The 18,656-nt window shown below is 39.8% G+C and overlaps 1 protein-coding gene across 1 annotated transcript in view; it reads left to right on the top strand.

The window, feature by feature from the left end:
* The window catches only part of LOC109953034 (serine/threonine-protein phosphatase with EF-hands 2-like), an 18,941-nt gene extending 584 nt beyond the window's left edge, over positions 1 to 18,357 (top strand). Inside the window, 20 exon segments of the mRNA XM_020588379.1 lie at positions 232 to 328; positions 6,001 to 6,058; positions 6,955 to 7,082; positions 7,166 to 7,220; positions 7,304 to 7,479; positions 9,869 to 9,983; positions 10,980 to 11,026; positions 11,926 to 11,963; positions 11,965 to 12,017; positions 12,020 to 12,080; positions 12,164 to 12,200; positions 12,936 to 12,994; positions 12,996 to 13,083; positions 13,247 to 13,486; positions 14,467 to 14,652; positions 14,836 to 14,978; positions 15,127 to 15,233; positions 16,004 to 16,170; positions 16,352 to 16,439; positions 17,381 to 18,357. Of these exon segments, the coding sequence (XP_020444035.1) occupies positions 232 to 328; positions 6,001 to 6,058; positions 6,955 to 7,082; positions 7,166 to 7,220; positions 7,304 to 7,479; positions 9,869 to 9,983; positions 10,980 to 11,026; positions 11,926 to 11,963; positions 11,965 to 12,017; positions 12,020 to 12,080; positions 12,164 to 12,200; positions 12,936 to 12,994; positions 12,996 to 13,083; positions 13,247 to 13,486; positions 14,467 to 14,652; positions 14,836 to 14,978; positions 15,127 to 15,233; positions 16,004 to 16,170; positions 16,352 to 16,439; positions 17,381 to 17,403 (1,966 nt within the window). The 3' untranslated portion in view covers positions 17,404 to 18,357.
* Positions 18,358 to 18,656: the final 299 nt, after the last annotated feature.

Here is an 18,656-nt window from a genome sequence, read left to right as displayed (position 1 = left end):
GCTGATGAACTCTGCTGAGCTACACAACCGAAGATGCTCTAGCAAGAGTAAGCTAGGCTAATCCATAGCTGTTAGCTTGTTACGCTGTCTTAGTAATTAACCCACCAGCGGATCCAAGCTTTTTGTATTGTTGCTCATATTTTTAAAATAAGACTGCAGTAGATCGAAATGAGTGGCAGGAAACGGTAACCACATCCACTTGTCAGCTGTCATTTGTTTTGTTTATTCTAGGAACTCCACTGGGGCAATCTTTGATAACGTGACTACTCCACCTTTCTTCGGAAAGCCGGCGAAATCAAACTGCCATAAAACTGAGCACCACTTTCTAGTAAGGCACAATTTAAAAGCAATTTACTATAGAAGGTTATTAATGTGTTAAAAATAGTTATAACACAATTTGCATATGGTTTACAGATCAGGTATAAACCATCAGAACTGTTGGTTGCCCAGGCCCACTTCCGACATGACAATTTGCTTGTCATTTTGGCACTTTAATTAATTAGAGAAACTCCACCAATTAACTGTTTGACCAGGACAGACAGTGAGTTATATAAACTCCTTAACACACTGGCATGAATTGGACTGTGGATGAAAGGGCAACATCTTGTTGTATCCAGGAAAATGGCTGGGGTTTCTTGTGGCATTTGTGATATTAAATTCACCCGCCTGCCACAACGTAGCCTTCTGCAGACATTGCGAAGGCACTCCTCCAGGAACCCTGCTGCAGGTTTATGCCTCCTCCTTGGGATGAACCATGCATCCTAAAGTTGAAAAAGTAAACAAAAAATGTTTTTATAAACACATTAGGAAATGACAGAACCAGCAGCAACCCTGAAATTAAGAGTTGACAATAATAGCTAACATAAGGATTCAGCTAAGCCAATGATGGAATCATCAGCTGACAGCTATGTAAGCCTCATTCTGAAGGTTAGCAGCTTTACTTACATAGCTTGTGCCATGACAGTCCCTCAAACATGGAAACGGATCCACGATTGATGGTGCCAGCATGGTTTTCATACCTGAAGTAGGAAGTGTGAACATACAGAAGGATGAAAAAAGAAACTATTAACATCCTGTTAAACGATCAACAGCCTGATGAAATGACAAGTGCTGATAGGATACTGCAAGTAGGCATATTTAACTTAACCTTTAACCACCAAAAATTTAAGCATGCTTAGCCATAGTGTAGAAACTGCAATGCACACTACTGTAGTACAGATTTCTTCAGACTACATGTAACAAAACAAAAGGATACTAGTTAACATGAGTGGAATTACAGTACATACAGCCAACACAGCATCCTTGCTAGCTTACACACACTCACCCTCCAACAAAACTACCTGCCATTTTACCGTGCTCCTTGTCCTCCTACTGATACACATAATTATTGTCATGTTCTATTCTATATTGTGCCACTGGGTAACGCTCTAGGCCAGCGCGGGGACTGACGGTGGAACAGTATTATGGGCAGTCAGTTCTGGCGGTAGTTATTGCTATGTTATGTGCTTGAGACAGTTAGCCTAAGTAAAGTTCATTATCATTGACTCTGACCCCCACACCACTACAGTTACTTTATCAAAATAACCGCACAGCCATAAGAAAACATTTATAAAATGTACATTATAAACATGAATTGCCACAGAAGATCATTTGCACAGGGTACTACAGCACAAATTAGATGAGCACATTGCAGGGCAGGACAAGGTGGTGGAGCATAACAACTCCACAACGTTATTGTGTAACGTTAACGTTCTATAAATTTTGTCTAATGGGAAAAAAATAAGCGCTCTAGTGATACATATAGCCAAAACACCTACACACATGCATCTTCCAACAACTTAAAGCTACAAAAAGACGTTAAATAGACACAGCAAACAGCATATTGGGCCCTACATACCCCAGGTGCGAGCTAAGCTAGATTGCAATGCGGGAAAGTTTGTGCACGAGCTAGCAAGCTGATACAGTTTCCACTAGTAATGTTCCTACATTAATGCTATTTGGCTAATGTTATCAGCAATAGTGACAGCTGGGCAACTTACCTATTCAACATCATATGTGGCACCACACGAATTTTACAGCTCGAGCTAGCTAACGATACCTACTGTAGGATAGCTTGTTTGAACTAAGTTTAATAATGCCGTCAGCTAACATTATTGTTTTCAGTTCACGTTCAGAGTAAGAATTATCATTGACATCTTAGTAATGTTACTTTACAAATTTACCGTCTTCTTAGTTTTACCTACCAACTACATCCTTGAGCAAAGGTCGAATGTCAGGTTAAGTTGACAGCCTGTACTAAATGGCGAACATCAAAGAAAGATAAGCCTCGACTTCGGGTTGCATCTCTTCTTCTTCTTTTTCTGTTTTTAATGGCCGTTGGCAACCAGCTTTAGGTGCATTACCATCACAAAAACTTCAAAGGACATTACGTCATAATGACGTCATCATTTGGTGAAAGAAAAGCTACATTAAGGGTTAGTCTTCTATTGTTTCAGAAAAGTATTATACAGAACAGTTATCGTAAGTTACAATGGCACAGTTCAACAATTATGGAGATGCCCCACAGAATGGGGACAGGGTGCCTCAACCAGTGCCAAAAAATTTTCATAAGGTTGTGGACTTATTGGATCAAATCACAGCAGATCTTACTGATGCCAGAACAAGACTGAGGGAGATTGATACGGCCCTTATAAACATATATGCCCAGCTGCCTGCTGAGGATCCGCTGCCGAGGCCCGGCCTCAGACTGCCCAGGTTCAGACTGCCTAGGCTCCGCTTGCCAAAGCTGGGTAAGCCTGCTATGCCTGCCCAGGTGTTGTGGCCAAGACTCCATTTGCTGAGGTTCAGGGTTGTTGTTTTTTTTTCCACAGAACCTCGTAATAGTAGGTGTGGTTTCTGGTGTCTTCATTGCAGGTGCGGCTATTGTGACCGCTTTATTTAAGTGATCATAATGGACAATAATTTTCTGTAGGACTGTTATATAGATATGGATGGACGTCATAAAAGAAGAGAAAATGTTTTATATTGCACCGGAGAGCAGTGGATAGTGCTGTTGCCTCACAGCAGGAAGGTTCTGGGTTTGAGCTCGGGCCGACCTGGTCTCTTTCTGTGTGGAGTTTGTATGTTCTCCCCTGCTTGCGAGGGGTTCTCTCCGGGTGCTCCGGCTTCTTCCCACACACAAAAGACATGCAGCTTAGGTTGATTGGCGACTCTAAATTGCCTGTAGGAGTGAGTCCTGGTGGTTTTCTATGTCAGCCCTGTTATATACTGGTGACCTGTCCAGGGTAAGCCGTTGTGAAGCTAACTGGCTAAGCTAATGGCCTTTATAGTTGTGAAGCTAGCTTTGTGATAAAAGAAGGAAAGCTGTTTTATATTTGACAGGCTGGGCAGCACAGGGGAGCAGTGGATAGTGTTGTTGCCTCACAGCAGGAAGGTTCCGGGTTTGAGCCTGGGCTGACCCGATGCCTTTCTGTGTGGAATTTGTATGTTCTCCTCGTGCCTGCATGGGTTCTCTCCGGGTGCTCCGGCTTCTTCCCACACACAAAAGACATGCAGCTTAGGTTGACTGGCGACTCTAAATTGCCCGTACACTGAACCCATGACAGAGACCAACCTGAAAAAGACCTTGAAGGGCTCAGACATATACAGTATCAACACCGGTGTTGAGAGAATGCAGCTTTATGCAGTAGATGTCCACAGAATCACATCCTTAATAACAGTATACAATAAAGACACATTATGAATTGAACCTTGATACCGGTTTTGTGAGCTGTTAGTTTGTTACACTTGTTTCATTTGCACTAAAAATACCCAGTCTTAGTCAGTTGGTCCTTTAAGTTTCATAGACATTAATTCCAACTCCACTGTTACTCTACTAAAATTCCACATATTTAGATCACAAAAAGCAAAACTAAAAACCTACTTAGACTAAAAAATGGTTTTATGAACTGCATTATCTATTTACAAATCCCACGATGGCTTTGTTCTCAACATTCATGATTTTGATGTAGGGCGTATGTGTGCTGTGTACAGAAAACGAGCTGATTATTAAATGGTCATCCAGCTGCTTAGCAATATTTTTCACTGCTGGTGACTCCTCTGCATGCAGCTCCGAGGAGGCCCTCTGTGTTGCAGCTGCATGTCCCTCCACTACAGTTGGACAAGGACCAGCATGACCAGTTAGTTACCTTCCTGAATAACATCAGGGCCCGTATTCACAAAGCACAAAGCATCTTAGAATTCTCTCAGAGAGCTCCTATCTTAGCCTAAAAAGTCCTAGCTGGGAGTAGACCAAAAGTGATTTAGGAAACTTCTCAGAGCAACTCTGAGCAAGGAAAGTACAAAAACTTTTATCTTAGTGAGGTGTGGTTGACCCCGCTGCTAGGGATGATGCAGAAAATCATGGACTGTGATTGGTTAATAAAGAATCTGTCACGGTCTTTACAAAAATGTGGTCTTAGTGAAACGAAAATATATGATAATACAATGGACAGTGAAATCATAATGTTTGTATATAAAAAATATATGTATAGTCATGAATACAGGCTACTTTATGCAAAGTTTCTGTTATAGGCTAAATATCTTAAAGTTAATTAAAACCGTACTGATGCTGTGGTACCTCTTTCTGTTCACAAAAACGGCTTCATTTTCCGATGGTGCGATTATGCGAATGTGTGTCCCATCAATTGCACCAACAACACCGGGGAAACCTGTTATGTCCATGAATGCCCTTTTGTGAGTCTGCAGAATGTGAACGTCCAGTAGAAATGAAATAGACCGTGTCACTATATGAGACTGTGAAAGCGCTTCAATAATTTGTGCGATCACTGTGCTGATGGAAGGTTGTGACAGACACAAGTCATCGCTGCTGCACTGTTGGATCTTTCCGGTTGCCAAACACCTCAGCGTTTATGGGGCGCCGAATGTAAAAATAACACTTACACTAGTTTTCTCACATTTAACTGAATGTGACATGTTTTCTCACATTTAGCTAAATGTGACAAAGTCTAAATATAAATGTTAAATATTAAATGTTAAATGTAAATGTAAATGTAAATGTTAAATATAAATGTTAAATGTCTCGCCAAGTGTAAAACTGAATATTTAGTAGCTCCACAGCCTTGCCCTATTACAGCGCAGCACACAGCCCCGCCCATGATGCTGAACTCGAATCAGTGATGCTGACTCAAAGACCTCAAACCCAGAGTCAGGTGTGGGCGGGGCTGGGTAATTAAGTTACAGAACAACTTGTGATTTGATCAACACAACTTCTCTAATTTGCCCTGCTCCTGAATATCTTTACATGTGATTATAGCAACCTATCTGTTCTTTTAAGTAGGCCAAAGCCAGCGCTGCAAAACAGGAACATTTTGTGCAAACACAATTTGATCAAATCTATCATGTTCAGATTAAACAGTAATGTAAGCATCATTTATTTACCTTAAACAACAAAAGGATCTTTAAAAATGCCATCTCCATGTCTTTATTTTTTCTGTTTCATCAAAATTATGCTAGGCTGTAAAGACATTTTCTGCTTCCACAGATTTCAGAATCTATAAGCCTTCATAGAATTCAGACAAGAACAGCCCTTTGCTGCAAGATTGAGGCCAATCACAGAGGTCAGAAGTGAACCAGCAGATAACAAGATTAAAAGGGAACAAAGCTTCAGCTCTTCTACCACTGCTGCTACAAAGCCATGTTAAACTTTCCACTCGGTGAATGAAAGAGTTTCCAAGGGGCCAGAAGGATTTACAGTAAAATGTCTGGGGAAAGTTGGGAACCTGCAATCAGTAAATGTGTAATCAGATTTCTGATTTCAAAAAGCCAAATATTTCATTTAGAAACATCAAAATCATCTTGCTGTAGTTAAAACAAACAAAAACACAATTAAAACATATTTTGAATCTAGTGGGATAAGAACTCATAGTTAGGGGCTTTTGGGCCACATGTTGCTCTCAGCTTTTGTGTAGTAATTTTTTTGTTGTTGTTTGTTTCAAACAGGAAACATCATGGGATGTGGAGTCAAAGTCCAACCAGTTTCACAAACAGTCTAGAAAAGGTAACTTGCAGACAGTAACATGAAGACAGATGCACTTGTTTGGCACTTTCATACCTCTCAATGAATAACTTGAGTGGCATCATCATCACCACTTCTCTAAAGAGACAATCTGTTTCTGATCCACATCGTCCCTCTTGTAGTCACTTTATTCTTTGCACTACAACTGTAATCTCTCCAAAGTATTGTTAATGTGCTTGTACTTTTTGTCTTTCTGCTCCGCTGCATGCAGCTGTTACAAGTGTGTTACTTTGTGTTATTGTTTGCCACATGTCGAACAGAGGCTCAAACCAAACAAACATGGGTCAGGGCATGTGGAGGCAAAATCTAACTTGAACAATAAATAAATCTTAGATATTTTAGTGAGATAAAACTGAAGTTAAGCAACTAAAAATGTCATGCAATTTATAAAAAAGGCTTTTTGAGTGTTCACCTGATGTTCATTTGTAAATAAAAATAAAGCACAAACAACTACAGATTATTTTCATTATCTGTTAGTCTGCTGGTTATTTTCTTCATCTGTACATTAACCGTTTTGTCTAGGAAACATCACAAAATAGAGTTAACCTCCCAAATAGACATCATATGTTTTGTCCAAAAATAGTGTACAAATGCCAAAATTAATGTTTCCATGATTGTTTAGTTCAGGATTCTCCAGCTGATATTTTTATGAGCACACAAGATTCTGTAACTGGTGAAATTTCAAACATGTCAAAGGTACTTTTATAAAACTAAAATTATACTCGGGTAATTAATAATTCCTTAATAAAGAAATCCTATTAAACCTCTCCCTTGTTATGTTGGTTCTTGTCTGTGATAGTTTATTCAGTTTAAGAGCACAGAGCAACAGAATATCACAATATTATTGCAGTACCTGTGGTCTGTGCACTGTGTTCCAGCCATAAAAGCTGCCATCCTGATTCAGCGGTGGTACCATCAGTATGTCGCCCGTGCAGAGATGAGACGAAGATACACTTGGCATATCATCCAGTCCATCGAATACTCTGGAGAACAAGCTCAGATAAAGGTGAGAAAGTGGACCAGAGACGATCCACTGTAGTTTTTTGCTATAGAGTAATAATAAAGCTTTCATTTTGCTTCCCTGTGCAGCTTTATAATTTCCTTGGCTACCTCATGGACAATTTCACACCATCAAGCAGTGAACGTAAGATTTCTTTCTGGGTCAATTCGAGCTGCGTTTTTCCTTTTCTGAAAGTGAATCTCTGAGTTTTAACTGCCATCTTCCAGGAAATTTGATCTCGCACATCTTCAAAGAGAACGAGGTTTGTCGGGATGTAGAGTGGGAGAGGTACTTCTGCTATAAAAACATAGAGGTGCCAGAGATTTACTCAGGACCTCACCTCACCTTCCCCCTGACGGTGGAGCAGGCAGTTGGGCTGGTGGAGGCCTTCAGGAACAAGAAAGTAGGTGCACAAAAATACAGCACTTCTAACCAGCCTGCAGCACATCCGCTGGTTGTGTATTACTCTGATAGGGAGAACTTAAAAAGATCAGCTATGAAACTCCTGTCTTTATGTCACAGGACATAACATCACCAGCATTTTAAATGATAGCTGTCTGATACTAGATTTTTGAGGCTGATGCTGATCAAGATAGAGATGGATGAAGGAAAAAATACAGTAAGAAAGTAAATAACATATCTTTTAGTGAAGTGTCTCCAGAGCAGCTTCACTGCTCCTCTGTTGAAGGGAGGAAACATCATTCTTCCAAAACATATTCCCTTATTGTGTTCAGTGCACTTTTTAACCTCATTTAGCCATTCAGTAACCTAGAGCTGCAAGTTCACTAATAAAAATTACCGGCAATGATTTTGAAGCAGTAATCACCAACATTTTCTGGTTCCACCATCTTTAATGTGAGGAACTGATAATTTTCTTTGTCAGACATACTGTAAAAATAAACTGAGTGTCTTTGCATTTGTTGGTTGTACAAAACATTTGAAGCCACTACCTTTGACTCTGGAAAGTCTAAATGGGCATTTTCCTCCAATGTTTGACATTCTGTGACTAAAAAGATGAATCAAATGATCAAGAAAATAATCACCAGACGAATCAGCGACCCTGTATTTTTAAAATTTCCACTCAGGGGTTTCCTTTTATTTGCCACCTATCTGTACATATTAAAATCGACATTTTACACTTGATCAGCTTGTCAGCTCTCTGGTAGAAATATTCAACTGAGAGAGTTTCTAAGTGATCACGCATCTATTTTGCATTTCTTTACTGTAGATTCTCATTATTGACCATTACATACACACAGATACATCCAGTGGTGTTTCAGGTGGATAAAAATGGTGGTGCAACCTTGGATAGATGCAAAACCAGAAAAACAAAACAATTTTGCAGGTTAATATAATGCCACAGCATTTCATTCAGGTGATAATCAGACTGAGCACATACCTGTTCTCTTCAACATACTGCTCAGTTCCTTGTCAGTGGATTACATTAGTTACGTTTACTCCGTTGTACAAGTCCAACTTTATGGCACCGTCTTGATGACTCCTGCTGTTTAGTGGCCCTCTCAGAAAGATGCTCAAGATCCTGAAAGCTTCTTCTTGACCAGGTACCATACTCTCTGAATAACAGACACAGCAAGTAAAAAAAACGCCATGTTAAATCTTATTTTTGATTGTGGTTTGGTTAAAAAAAATAACAGTATGCTATGTAGCAGGTGGGCACAGAGGCACTTAAGTGTTTTTCAAAAGGCAGACTCCCAAATTTATGCTGCAGAAAGTAATCCACTTTGTTCACAGTGACCTCTTTAAGAGAAATAGTATCTGCTATCAACTATGAACAAACTGGCATTTGGCCAATAACTCATCACATTGCTGTTGAGCAGCAGACAGTCAACTCCACCTGGCATCAGATGTGTGCCGTCTGTTTTCATTGCCAAGGTTTTTGGTGTGTGTACTGTTGTTTGCCCAGTCAGAGCACTTGACATTGGGAGTGTGGGGCTCTCCACACATAGCAGTCTCTAATAATGGTTTGTACTGAGGAGGTTTTATACCACAAATTTATCCAGGATTGTATTAATTTCTTAGTTACTCAGTACTGCTAAAGCCACTTTTTTCTGGTGCCAATGTCTTATTGCTTCTGGATATGTCAGCAATAAATTGATACTGCAAGTCATTTTCTGACATGCATTTTAAAGAGAATTTCTAAGACATGCAAATAACTAAAAATATAAATTGTGTTGTGATTACAGTGCTTATGTGCTATTTAAAAGGTGTCACACCGAATTCTTTTGGTATTAGTGTAAGAACAAAGAACTATAACAAGATATAAACCTTGCAGTTAAAAAGCTGATTTATTGTACTGTTGATAAGATAACTCATATTATAAGGTCTCAATAAGTATCTCTTACAAGAGATAACGCTAATCTGTATAAAATGGACAACTACAATAGTGTTTATGTGCTGAAGGAGTCTGCATTGTCGCCTCAGTTTTTTTGTGCGGACCTGAATTTCCAACAAAACAAATTAACTGTGGCATGTAAATGTTTTTCTACTCAAATGACACCAGTGTTGCTAATTGGTAATTTATCATAATTTTACTTCAGAATTTCTGACATTTCCTTTTTTACTTATTTGGTGTTACCTAATATGTCCATTATTATACTATAAAGCAAACTTTACTTAAAATGTATTGATAGTTTATTGTTGTTTTATCAAGTTCTGTGCAGGACAGAAAGCTTGTGTGCATACATCACAGCTGCTATCAGATACTGCAGTGTGACTGCCTGTACATGTGTTTGTCCTAAAACCTTCTTGCTAAGAAGTTTCTCTCCCAGTAGCAGCTGCACTCGCGCTACATCCTACAGCTCCTGCTAGAGACATGGAAACTGCTCCAGATGTTGCCAAATATCAACCGTGTCTCCACCTGCCAAAGCAAAGAAATCACTATTTGTGGTGAGCTGAAAAAAAAAATCATTGATTGTTTGATTATTGATTTTTGCCTCTAGCAGAGAGGTGACAAGAAATCAAGGTGGAGCAATCAGGGACAATATGCAACAAAAGTCCTTAGCCAAACATGAACTGGGAACACTGATAACATAATAGGCATCTTAAACTGTCAGCGCTGGTGTGTGGAGCACCAAATACAGACACACAATCAGACGCAGTGAAGAGGTTTTAATGACTCTGAAAAAGACTTACAGACAGGCAGGAACAAAAGCAGGGTGCAGCAGGACAGACACAAGGGGGCAATAACAAGAGTCTGCAACATGTGCAGTAAACCATTAGAAACACATAACAGATGAGACAGACAAGTTTAAATGCAGCCTGAATAATGAGGAAAGTGGAAACAGGTGTGTGAGTGGGTGGAGAAGATCAAGCGAGGGGAACAGCAGGGAAAGTGTGACGTCATCTAGTGGACTGCTGAGGAATGACAATGCAACAGGAATTGACATGAATTGACCTGAAACAACAACAAAAGATTAACCAGAAACATAATCAATTAATCATTTTAGTATTTTAAAATTTTCAGGTTCCTGCTTCTATATTGTGAATATTCACTGGTCTACTTAATCTCCTGTTAGTAAACAGACTTTTTGTTGGACAAACCATGACATATACAGTACACATCAAACGGTGCTCTGGTAACTTCTGATTCTTTTTTAAAACCAAAATTCTTTTACACTTAAAAAAAATGATATTTTTAGTACAAGTCATTGAATGACTAACTGATAATACAACAAATTGTTTGGTGCAGCTCTAATCTTGGGGCACCTCAACATCCCAAAAGATGTTGGTAGTTTACTGCATCTTGAAACAAAAGTCTTGAAAATTTATTTTAGAGCCAGAATCTCTTTGTTGTAAAAGCTGAACCATGTCCAGACAGAAATATATAAAGTTTTTATAGTGATTCTTGTTAATTTACTTACATTTATATCCTCTTCATTCCAGGTGATTTGCATGGGCAACTGGAAGACTTGCTGTTGATTTTCTACAAGGTCGGGACTTATTCTAAAGTGTTTAAATTTCATAAATTCTAAAATAACCTGGACTTAGAGACACATCTTAGGATGTCCTTGGTTTTTGTACTTTGTGTGCTGAGTTTATTAATTTTAAAGTGTTGTCCAGAGAAAGTCTTTTTTTTTTTTATGTTATTACTGTACTCAAAATATTCTTTCAGTATTTCACAGCCCAAAAATAAAACAGTGTGTTTGCAACTAATAATTACTTCCATCATTAAATAATCAGAGGATTTATTTCATTTATTTGATTGCTTGCTTTACAAAATTATGAAATTAAAGTATTAAGAAACACTTACAAAACAATCACAAGTCCTTAAAACCTAAGTTGGTGGCTTCCAGTGTCTTGTTCAACCAGCCCAGAAAGTCTCATTTAAAGAAACAACAAATTCTTACGTTTGAGAAGCTAAACTCAGGCAGTGTTTGACATTTTTCTATATTAAATAACTTGAATGATTAAACTGGTTATCAGAATTGTTCCCAATCAATTATGTTCTGATTAACTCAATAACAAAAACTGTTTCCCTTCTAAAAGGTCTTAAATAGTAAATGGTCTTAGGGGTTTGTGCACATTGATGTGCACTCATTCATTCACACACAAACATTCTCTCACTTATATGCCAGTGACATCACGAGAGCAACTTGGGGTTCAGTGTCTTGCTCAAAGACACTTTCATATGAGGACTGGAGAAGGTGGGGATTGAACCCTACAGTGAGGAGACGTTTATTTGCAACGTGCCTTATTTTTAAGGGCTCTAAAAGTAAATTAGTGACTGAAGCGGGGTCTGTAATCCAGTGTTTTCACGGTCTGTGCTGTGGCTGACCATTGTTTACATTACAGAATGACCTTTAACCCTGCCTTATGTTGCTGTTTACAGAACGGCATGCCGTCCTTGGAAAAGCCCTATGTATTTAACAGACTTTGTAGACCGAGGCAAAGACTCCATTGATATCCTCCTAATCCTGTTTGCATTTATCCAAGTGACGTCTACCTCAACAGAGGAAACCACGAGGACCATATAGTGAACCTGAGGTAAAATCCAACTGTGAAGCACACTGTTGTCCAAATTCAGCAGGTGTAACTCTTGTGTTCTTCTGTTTCTATGACTGATGAAGGTACGGCTTCACAAAGGAGGTGCTCAACAAATACAAGGTAGGTGTATTGACACCGCACAGTCCTCAACACAATCCTTTTGTTTACTGTTTAGTATCAAACCCTTATCACTGCTGTATTCGGAGCAGCAGCTTAAGGTGGTTTCAGCCACAATAGAGCTTCATAGAGGCAGGTTCCATCAAAGTCCACAACTGGTCACACCTCCTCGAGGATTTGAGGTCATTAAACCAGATCACTCTGCTGGCTTCTGATGAGTCAGGGAGGCTGAGGTGGTCCAAAGACCCATAGAAGTAACCTCAGATCTCCCAAATGTTTCACAATTTTTCATACAAGAAAATTTGAATTACTATCAGCACTAACTTAATTGAAATTTGGATTTACAGATATTCATCAGGCACCAAATTCACAATCTGAGATAAGATTTTATATTGGAGCCACAAAGTGTTACGTCCTATCAAAGACATAGTCAAGAACTGATCAAAACACCCTTAACTGGGATAAAAATGTATCTACAGAGTACAATAAGAACAGAAATAAATAAAAACTGGACAGTCAACATAAAAGACAACAGTATTTAGACAACATTGAGGTCTACGGCGCAGACGAATAAGCTAAACTAGGTTCTGGATTCACAGTCGTTACTATGAATACATGATATATATATATATATATAAAATGACCTGCCTTATGCTTGAAATATTGACAACAAACTGGCATAGAACTTAAAAAGAAGATGGATGAATAAAATAATTTCCTGTTTGTGTTTCTCCTCAGATGCACGGCAAACGGATCCTGAAGCTGCTGCAGAAGATTTTTAGTTGGTTGCCGTTGGTGAGTGATCGATTAGAAGGTGCTAGTCCTCCACGGTGGGATCTCTGACGCCACAGACCTCAGTATCCTCGCCAGAGTGGACAGACACAGGGTGAGGAATCATGTCACTGTGATAAACAAATACTCCTACAGTCATTTTTATCAATTACTTTCAAAGTCCTTCAAATGTCTGCTGTCCTCTGTTTCTCCCAGTATGTTTCAGCGCTGAGGCCTCCAAAGAAGAGACATCAGAGATCAGCTGGGGCATCCATTGACTCAGAAATGGATGGGGAAACAGGTTCTTCCAGCGTAGGGCCTCCCTCACGTACCCCAAACCTCTGGGAGCCGACGACAGCTTCCAGAACCACTCACTGCAGGACTTTTCTCGCCGGATCAAAGTGAAGGTGGAGGACAAGCTGGAGATCTGCAGGAGGAGGCAGTCCACTTACAATAAATCAGAAAAAGACATGGCTCCGTCAGTGATCACAGACTCTGCCAACGATGAGTGGAAACAGGTGATGTAGGGGTTTGCTCAATTACTCTGATACAAACTACATGCTGAAGTGACTCGAATCCAATTTCTTCCCTCCAAGTGACTTAGATCTGATCTTTTCATGGATGTGTGAACAAATGCAGATGTTGACCCAGGTCCCTTCTGGATTTCCTCTGGCCTCTCAAAGAAACATCTAGTCAGAGATGAACAGTTTTCTTGGTCTTCCACTCCTGTTTTTGTCCTTGACCTATCCAGATTCCTCTTGAGTAGCCAGTTTGTTTGCTGCTTCTCTGACATTTTTGTGTTTTTTAATACTGTGTATGTTTCCTATGTTTTCTGGTTCTATTCTGATAAATAAATACTGTATATAGTCATCAAAACATTGCTAAAACAACAAATCTAATGGTGGCCTAAGACCTTTGCACAATACTGTACATACAGTACATGTTTAGACATCTGGTAAAAACTAGGCACTCTTGGTGAGTTTAACTGACTCCGTAATCTTTTCCAATTACTTACTAATTACTACTTCATTACATTGTTTTGTGGTCAGTGTGTAGAGGCACTGACAGGACAGATAAAAAAAGAGAAGATACACAATTGTTTTACCAGACATTTGTCAGATTTCCATAAAAAGTTGGTCTTTATGACACTAACAAAAACCTGCAAAATGTTGCTTCCTAAATTCTTATATTTCATCAGTACATTGTCATATTTCATTCTTATTTTAAATTTTTGATGATTCTATCCTCTGCAAGTAAATTAGACTTACCTCAAGACCCACTTACTAGCTTCATCTTCTACTGAGGGAGACCATGACTGTTTCCAGGTTCAAGATTTTTCATGCTCAGCTCTATTACACAGCGCTACAGTTGTTACTGATTTCCTTTTGCATTTTTGTTGTATCACCAGATTTTTCCAGCTTTACATACACAATAAAAAAGCACTGTACAGCACAATACCTTAGGGCTGCAATTTATTGACATGAGAATTTGCATCCAGATCCTGGACCTGCTGTGGAGTGACCCGATGAGTCAAGAAGGCTGTATACCCAACGAGGTGAGGGGTGGAGGCTGCTACTGGGGCCCCAACGTCACAGAGGACTTCCTGAACAGACACAACCTGCAGCTCATCATCCGCTCCCATGAGTGTAAACAGGAGGGTTATGAGTTCTGCCACAACCGCAAGGTGAGCTCAGACACTGACGGCCCACAGAGATGCATAATCTCAGAGCTCAATGATCCTACAACTAAATCAATCAGTGTGACAGAAGTTAAAAGTCCTACTAAGATCACTGATGTGGTTCTAAGTAATTCCTCTTGTATTCCACCCTGAGGAGCTGTTAAAAATGCATTAAAATCTTCCTATGAGGTCCTCACTTTGTTCTCCGCCTCCAATTACTACAATGTGGGAAGCAACAGGGGGGCCTACTTGAAGCTGGGTCCAGACCTTGTGCCTTATGTGATTCAGTACCAGGCCAGCAGCATGACCAGAGAGCTCACTGTGAGACAAAGGTATACAGAAATGTATTGAGAATGATTCGTCTCAACGTTGTGAATCAGTGATTTGGGTTGATTTTTATTTGTCATAAGACAAAGCATTACAACAAAGTTAAATTAATATTCTGTTTATCTGTGGCATTTGCTGTCGTCTCATCTGCAGTGCTGCGAGAACCAAGCGCTCAGCTCTTAAAGTCCTGCGGGAACAGTTGTTTGTGCACAAGTCAGATCTCATCGGTGCTTTCAAAGAGTTTGACAGTGAGAATACTGGTGTGTGTAGTATACGTTTCATGAACATACTGTATCCTCAGTGGACCAGCTGTTATGTAATTTAAATCATAGACCTCACGAGGCTTATTTTTTCCCTTGTTGCCAAAGGACAATGTCTGCCTTGAAGAAATGTGAAGCCAAACCTTTGTGTTTTGTGTGGAACATAATAATCCCCATTCAGGAAAAAAACAATAAGAGGGCTGACCTGAAGTCTGCTCCAGAACATTTGACAGTTTCACAGAAACTTCAGCAGAAACTGTTATTTAGCCAGCATCCTTATTTTGCAAGTATATAATAAGAAAATATGGAAATATCTCATTTTCTTGTAATTTATTAGCTGACATGCTGATATCAATAAAGCAATAATACTAAAGAAAGTCACTTTCGGCTTTTCCCGTTTAGGGGTCGCCACAGTGAATCATCACACTGACGACTCGCATGTTGACATTTGGCATGTGTTTTACGCTGGATGCCCTTCCTGACGCAACCCTGATTTGAACCCAGGGCGCAGTGGCGAGAGCACTGCGCCTTAACCACTAGCCTATTTTCAGCCTAGACAGTGTATTGGGTGGGCTCTACTTTGCATGTTTTGGGAGTTGATTTATGGAGTGCTCATTGACATGGTGGGACTATTTGGATAAATTAATACAATGGATGAAAATTTGGCTGAAATCTAAGATTATGAGCCTCAAATGCTACTGGTGTACCAGATAACTAGTATCTACTCCTCAGAAAGTAGTGTTACATTCCTCTCTTTCTACTGGCATTAGGTCTTGTGTCTCTGAACGACTGGGCCACTGCAGTGGAGAGTGTGATGGACCTCGATCTGCCCTGGAAGATGCTGCGTTTTCAGCTGGTCACCTGCAAGACCAGTGACGGCAGGGTAGACTACTACAACTGGTTCAACGAGCTTGCCATCAAAGGACCCAACACAGATGTAAGGACGCAGCACTGAGTTAGAGATGGATGATGGTTACAGAAATAATAGTGTCCGATTATGACACTTTGATTAAATTTAACAATATTGTACATACATATCTTTTGCTGAATGAGACATGAGATAAATGCCCCCCATCATGGCTTTTCTCACCTGGTTTTCATTATTTATCCTCTTGCAGCACATTGACCAGAGTCTGCTTGAGACTTTGTATCGCCACCGCTCCACAGTGGAGACAATCTTCAGAATTGTAGACACAGACAACTCAGGTAAAATAAACTATTCATCACTGAAACAAATTACATATCACCTGGGAACATAGTAGCTTCTTTCTCTTTTTCATCAAGAACATCATTTGCTCTCGTTTCTTAAAGGTAAATGTCTCTTTATCTTATGTTTGTGGGTCTATACTGTTATTTGCTAATGTATTTTTCTTACTGATCAACAACTTCAAGAAATGCTGCCTTAGTGTAAGGAGAGAGAGTCTGTTTCAGGAGACTTGTGACAGTGAGGGGTCAATCAGTTCCAAACAGGTGATTAACAGCAGGATTTGTCAGCAAATTACTACTTTTAATGACTTGAACAGCCTTGCAAACAAATTCTGTCATGTTGTTGTAGATAACTTAACTAATTTATCTAGTTAGGTAATTATTAAAGTTACCCAATATTTGAAGGAAACAGTCTAACAAGGTTGTAGAACGTGTGTATAAATGTTTAGACATGCTGCTAACTTAAAATGTCACAAATATAATTAGTGCTATTAATTTCAATTTCTTACCTGAGAAGACAGTAGCCAACTCAATGTACTGCTGCTAATGTTTAGAACTATAGGGTTTAGAAACGTGTGTTAGATTGTGGGGTGTGTCGGCCATCTTGGTAGCTACGATAGTAAACAAGAAGTTGTGAAAAATATGTGAGACAAATGCTAAAATTGAAAGAAAACATGAGAAAGAGAACAGGATTTAACGTGACAAACTGTAATGAAACTAGGGACTGGTACTTGGAGAAGATGTAAGATTGTAAAGGGTTTGTTTGTCCACATAGAGATGTCTACAGAGTTCAGCTTCTACTAATTCACCTGTAGCATGTCAGGTCACTGGAGCCTCCCATTTAAAATGAGGATTAACCCACTGATCTAGTGGTCTCTTCATCCCCCACCTCTGCACTTTTTATAGTGCATCCCTTTACTCTATAATATCTTCTTTTCTAGCCTGCATCTTTAATCACAATTGAGGACTTTCGGCAGACCTGGAAGCTGCTGAGCATCTACCTAAAGTTGGAGATTACAGACAAAGCCATCTCAGACCTGGCCATCACCATTGATGGTAACCAGGACAGTAGCATTGACATTGATGAGTTCATGGAAGCCTTCCGCCTCACGTACAAGAAGAGCCAACTGGACCAAGGACGCAGCATGTTTATGGGCACGGGCTCCGACCTCACAAAGTTGGAGGGAGGCCCTAACACTTGAGCAGAGAGGGAGGGAGAATTAAAAAAAGAGAGCAACCGCAGCTCAGACTCTTTGCCAGCTGGGCAATTGGCGGGGGCGGGGGGTTATCCACTGAGGAAGTGTGGGTTAAGTTAGAGTATTTAAAGCTTACACAAAAGCAATTTTAAGGCTGCATGATTATTAAAAAAAACAGTATGAGCTACCATGATCAGCTATTATAATGACTTTTGCATTTTATAGTTTATGCAAAAGATTTTCAAGTTGGAGAGAGCAACACTTGTGCACTGACACCAGAGGTTTTTAAATGGACAAAATCTAAATTTACAAGAAATGTTTTATTTTTTATTCTTCATTTAGTCCTCATGCTGTAACAATCTCAAGTGTAAAGTTGTAAAATCTCTCCATATGAAGTAAAAGGGTATCAAAACTTCCACTTAATGTGCCTTCTGATGGTGATACGCTGATCAGCCATAACATTATGACCACCTGTTTAATATTGCGCAGGTGCCCCTTTTGCTGCCTAAACAGCTTTGACCTATCGAGGCATGGACTCCAGAAGACCTCTGAAGGTGTCCTCTGGTATCTGGCACCAAGACATCAGCAGCAGATCCTTTAAGTCCTTTAATTTGTGAGGTGGGGCTCCCATGGATCAGACTTGTTTGTCCACCACATCCCATAGATGTTTGATTGGACTGCGATCTGGGGAATTAGGAGACCAAGTCAACACCTTGTACCCATTGGTGAGGGTGAGGCAAAACATTGTCATGTTCCTCAAACCATTCTTAAGGCAGGGTGCATTATCCTACTGACAGAGGCCACTGCCATCAGGGAATACTGCTGCCACCAAGGTGTACTTGGTCTGCAACAATGTTTAAATAGGTGGTAAGTGTCAAATTTAATATCCACTTAAATGGCAGAACCCAAGGTTTCCCAGCATCACATTGCTTCTGCCAGCTTGCCTTCTTCCCATAGTACATCCTGGTGCATTCTCTTCCCCAGGCAAGTGATGCAAACGCACCCAGCCATCCACATGATG

The sequence above is a fragment of the Monopterus albus genome, unplaced genomic scaffold (assembly GCF_001952655.1).
Source record: "Monopterus albus unplaced genomic scaffold, M_albus_1.0 scaffold535.1, whole genome shotgun sequence".
NCBI classification, from domain to species: domain Eukaryota; kingdom Metazoa; phylum Chordata; class Actinopteri; order Synbranchiformes; family Synbranchidae; genus Monopterus; species Monopterus albus.
The sequence above is the reverse complement of the archived record's forward strand: the minus strand, read 5'-3'. Positions and strand labels throughout refer to the sequence as shown.